Raw genomic sequence first — 5000 nt, forward strand, 5'->3', positions numbered from 1 at the left:
GTTAAACTAAGATATACTTAACTTAGTAGGATTGTTTGCAACGTTCCTTCGGCCCCCAGCTGCACCCACATTTTAGCCTTGTACTTGTTCAACCATGTTCTCTAACTTACCTAACTACTACTTCATAGGGGAACTGCAGGGTTTTCTTCCAGTTCCACCCTCAGACCCTTGGACTTCATCTCCTTTATTTTCTGGATCTTTTTATCGCGCTGAATGGCCAAAAGTATCCTAGTCCTGGGATTGACAGCCTAAATTTCATCATTTCATTCTTAACCCTTCCCCATTCTGAAACTAAATTGCTCAATAACACCACTTATCACTGGAAATGGCTCATAATAATCACTCGCCAACTGAAAACGAACAAGGCGTGATCCAACCTTCAGCTTACTCGGGACGAGTGCAGGATTTTCCACTGATGCATAAGTTGCAAACATTATATACCTAACTTAACGTAAAGTGGTTTTCGTAATTATAACTCATAATTAGTACTACTTATGCTAACAACAAGGATCAAATAAAAAGGGCGCAAATTAAATGCGTTCATGTATTCTCAGTTTTAAGTGGAAACACAAAATAATTTAGCAGAAATATGGCCTCTAAATTCAGTACATCAAATAAATGAAAACGTGCTAAAATCTACGGACAGATAGCCCGTTGTTTCACCAACGAAAATGAAAAATATACGATATATTTTTTTTAAGAAATAAATTTTCTGTACTGTTTAATATGCACATTACTCATTTTTAACATTTTCATTCTGATAAACACATCATAAGTATCCTATCCTAAAATTCCTGTATCTTGAACTCAACGTAAAACACCTATTTTCAGACCTTTCTTAAGCCCCATCCCACAACATCAACAACAGGTTTGTAAGCTTACTCCCCGAGTAAGCAAAAACCAAGATAGCTTTACCTCTACCACTGAAGCCACCGACACAGCTCTTCTCCTTGTTGCTTTTTTTCACATTATCTGGGAACCACCCGGTCACATAGAACACTCTCATTTAATCTACGTGGTTTAAACTCATTATAGCGCTAATATTACCGCTCGATGATTATTATTACCGACGATAATTGCAACAAAGTTGATTTTTCACAGCAAGATCACTCGCCCTCTATGAATACTGAGTATTTCACGCGTTGGTTGGTTCTCACTTCACAATAACAAAAGCGCCGTTCCAACGGCTCTCCTGAAACACGTTGCGTAGATTGGTTGGCGTGACGCAAGGCGTATATAACATACTATAAAAAAAGAGCAATAGTCTTTCCACGCCAGAACTTCCTCATAATTTGTCTCATTCCCTCGTGTTAGGTAAAAAAATACTCAGCACTTAAGGAAATACATATATATATATATATATATATATATATATATATATATATATATATATATATATATATATATATATATATATATATATATATATATATATATATATATATATATATATATATATATACACACACACACACACACACAGTCAGGTAAAAAGGCAAAACAGCTCAATACATCGGGTTTCTTTATTGTTGCCAACGTTTCAAGACGATGATCTCTTTTTCTAGGCTAAAAAAGGTGGAAAATATATAAGTTACAAACTTGTCCAACAAGATTAACATAAATCATCACATACAAATAAGCACAAAAAACCACTAAAAATACAGAATGTATTAAAGACTAAATGAAAACGATTTAAAACAAACCTTACAACCTGAGGTTCGTTTGCGGAAAGGTCTGCCAGAGCGAGAAGGAGTCGAGATAACCAAGGAAAGATAAGAGTGGAAGGTCTAAGGCTCTAAGCAATGTATCATGGAACTTTTGTACTGTTGTTACTTAAATTGAAGCAAGGTGCTTAATGGCCAAGGAGTCGAGTTTAGGGAGGTGGTTTTCATTAGGGCTCGATAAAATTATTTTAAAGGTCATCGCAGCTGATCTTGCATTTGCATATTTGAAAACTTGGGGACTAGCCTCGTCCTCTTATTGGATGAATATATATATATATATATATATATTATATATATATATATATATATATAATATATATATATATATATATATATATATATATATATATCCATATAAATAAAGGTATAAGCATTCATCACGTTCCAAACTTTCGTGATTCAGTTATTCATATATATTTTAAATAAAATATATATATAAAGCAATGCACACACACACATGGTACACACACACACACATATATATACATATATTATATATATATATATATATATATTATAATATATATATATATATTATATAATTAATATATATATATGCGTGCGTGTGTGATAGTATCCAGGATGTGAGTGAATATGTCGAGAGAAACCTTTCGTTTACCGTTCAACTTGACTTCTGAGTTTCACTGTGATAAACATTCACGTTAGTCAAAAAATATTGCAGAAAGGGGTGTAAGAACATGTTATTTTACTGTAATGATCGCTTTGTTTTCTATTGGTAGACTCTTATTTAGAATTCTAGTTTCCTGCACCTGGTTCTATAGACTATGGCTCGTTTTTCTTTGCATGGATGATCCAAAACTGTTCATATTTTATTGTCTATTTCAGGACCAGATCAGCTCATACCATGTAATGTTCTGAAGACATGGGACCCCAAAGGTGCAGTTAAGCTGGGTATTGGAAATGAAGGAGTGTCTGCCCATCCCCCAATTTCTGTACCCTCTTTCCTAAAGAGGTCTGCTGATAAGTAAGAATCTTGATTATCTTATTTATTTAATTTTGAATCTACCGAAAGTGTTTGGTGTGCCAGTTCTTTAGTATTTCAATACATCTTCAAAATGTGGAAAGCGTTCTTGATCAAACATAAAGAAGTATTGCTAACCTAGACTTTTGGTCGCTTCTTTCAGATATCCAAATGTAACCGCGCTGGCCGTCAAAAGAAATGGGGTGTGGAGAGAAATAACTTTCAAGAACTATTACGAACAAGTTAGAACTCTGGCTAAAGCTTTCATCAAGTTAGGCCTAAAACAGTTCCATGCAGTGTGTATCCTTGGTTTCAACTCACCGGAATGGTTTATTTCTAACCTTGCTGCTATATTTGCAGGGTAAGAATAATGCCGACAGGAAAGTTTCAAATGTAATGAAATGGAGAAAAAATGTCTTGTCTCTTGAAATAAGAAGTCATGAATGACATGTATCTGTCAATGGAATTTTTCTTCTGTTTCAGAGGTGTTTCAGTCGGTGTATATACAACTAATTCCCCAGAAGCTTGTGCTCATTGTGCTCGGAGCAGCAAAGCGCAGATCTGGGTTGTTGAAGACCAGAAACAACTTGACAAGATTTTGAAAATTCGAGGAAATCTGCCTTACTTGAGTACCATTATTCAGTATTTAGGAACTCCAACTGTGGAAGGCGTTTTAAGCTGGGAAGAAGTTATGGATTTGGGAAGACAACAACCGGATACAGAACTCGAAGAGAAACTGCGCCGTATCGCTATTAACCAATGCTGCACTCTGATTTTCTCTTCTGGAACCACTGGCTTACCTAAAGGAGTGATGCTTAGCCATGACAACTTGACATGGACCGCTCATGCCAACTCTATCAATATTGATCTCGTCACTGGAAATGAGTCGGTTATCAGTTTCCTGCCCTTATCACACGTTGCAGCACAAATGGCTGACTTGTACATATGCATGTATTTAGGTGGTACCTGCTACTTTGCGCAACCAGATGCTCTGAAAGGGACTCTAGGTACTACTTTGAAAGAGATTCGTCCGACAGTTTTAGTTGGTGTCCCCCGTGTATGGGAAAAGATGTATGAAAAAATCACAGAAGCTGAAAATAAGAATAAAGGCATTAAGAAGTCTCTTATTACTTGGGCAAGGTCCATTGGCCTAGCTGCACACGATCACAATCAGTTGCAAAACTTCAGAAAACCGTTAGGCTTTCCTGTTGCAAATGCACTAGTTTTCAAAAAGGCTAAAAAGGCCTTAGGTCTCGATAGGTGCAAAGTTTTCATCTCTGCTGCAGCTCCTATATCGCCAGACATTGTACAGTATTTTCATAGTCTAAATATCACGCTCACCGAGGTCTACGGCACGTCTGAGTCTACTGGTCCTCACACGATAGGCCTTTCGAAAACCTTCAGAGCAGGCAGTTGTGGAATAACCCCACCAGGGTTTAAAACAAGGATTGTCAATGTAGACAAAGATGGCAATGGGGAAATATACTTGGGAGGCCGCAACATTGCAATGGGATATCTGAACTTGAAGGAGGAAACCAATGAAGCCATAGATGACGAGGGGTGGCTCCATACCGGTGACATTGGTTGTCTAGACGAGCACGGCTTCTTGTATATCACAGGCCGTATAAAGGAAATAGTCATCACTGCCGGGGGAGAGAATATAGCGCCTGTACCTATAGAAGATGCTGTTAAAGCGGAACTTCCTTGTATCAGCAACTGCATGCTCATCGGGGACAAGAGAAAGTTCTTGTCGATGCTCCTGACGCTAAAGGTAAGTGTCTCAGTACTTCTGTTGGCTTGATCAGCAATTTTGAAACTGTTAATTTCTAATCAATTAAAGCTAACTGTATAATTGTGATTTATATTTGTTACTTCGTAAAACATTAATAGTATATGAACAGAAAACCCATGAATATCAATCATTCATTATCAATGATTTCGCAATTTCTTTGTTATTTTCTCCAAAAACGCACAAGTCCTTGAAGATACCATATTTGTGTTCCGGATAGCTGGCTGTTTGTTACACTACGGGATGCTATTCTCCATTATTTGCACAGTAATAGTAACAGCATTTCAACAATCGAAAAGCTTATAATTAGAGAAGCGGAAGAGTCATAAGAAATGCCACGAATAAACAAACAGAGAAACAAATCAAGAGAAAGCAATGCGTAGTAACAATTGAAGTTATCTAATAAAGAATCCCAAAATATTGTAAACATCATATTTCCTGTACATAGCAGAATTCAATACTGTATTTCATATTTGAAAAGTGACGTTACATTTACGAAACTATA

At 36.5% G+C, this 5000-nt stretch overlaps 1 protein-coding gene across 2 annotated transcripts in view; it reads left to right on the forward strand.

Moving 5' to 3' along the window:
• Positions 1 to 5000, forward strand: part of LOC135200186 (long-chain-fatty-acid--CoA ligase ACSBG2-like) — a 17521-nt gene that overhangs the window by 11118 nt on the left and 1403 nt on the right. For both annotated transcript variants that reach the window (XM_064228561.1, XM_064228562.1), the window contains exons 3-5: positions 2571 to 2709; positions 2870 to 3067; positions 3190 to 4477. In XM_064228561.1, coding sequence (XP_064084631.1) covers positions 2571 to 2709; positions 2870 to 3067; positions 3190 to 4477 — 1625 coding nt within the window. The remainder of the gene's footprint in view (positions 1 to 2570; positions 2710 to 2869; positions 3068 to 3189; positions 4478 to 5000) is intronic.

Source organism: Macrobrachium nipponense, chromosome 26, assembly GCF_015104395.2.
Source record: "Macrobrachium nipponense isolate FS-2020 chromosome 26, ASM1510439v2, whole genome shotgun sequence".
NCBI classification, from domain to species: Eukaryota; Metazoa; Arthropoda; class Malacostraca; order Decapoda; family Palaemonidae; genus Macrobrachium; species Macrobrachium nipponense.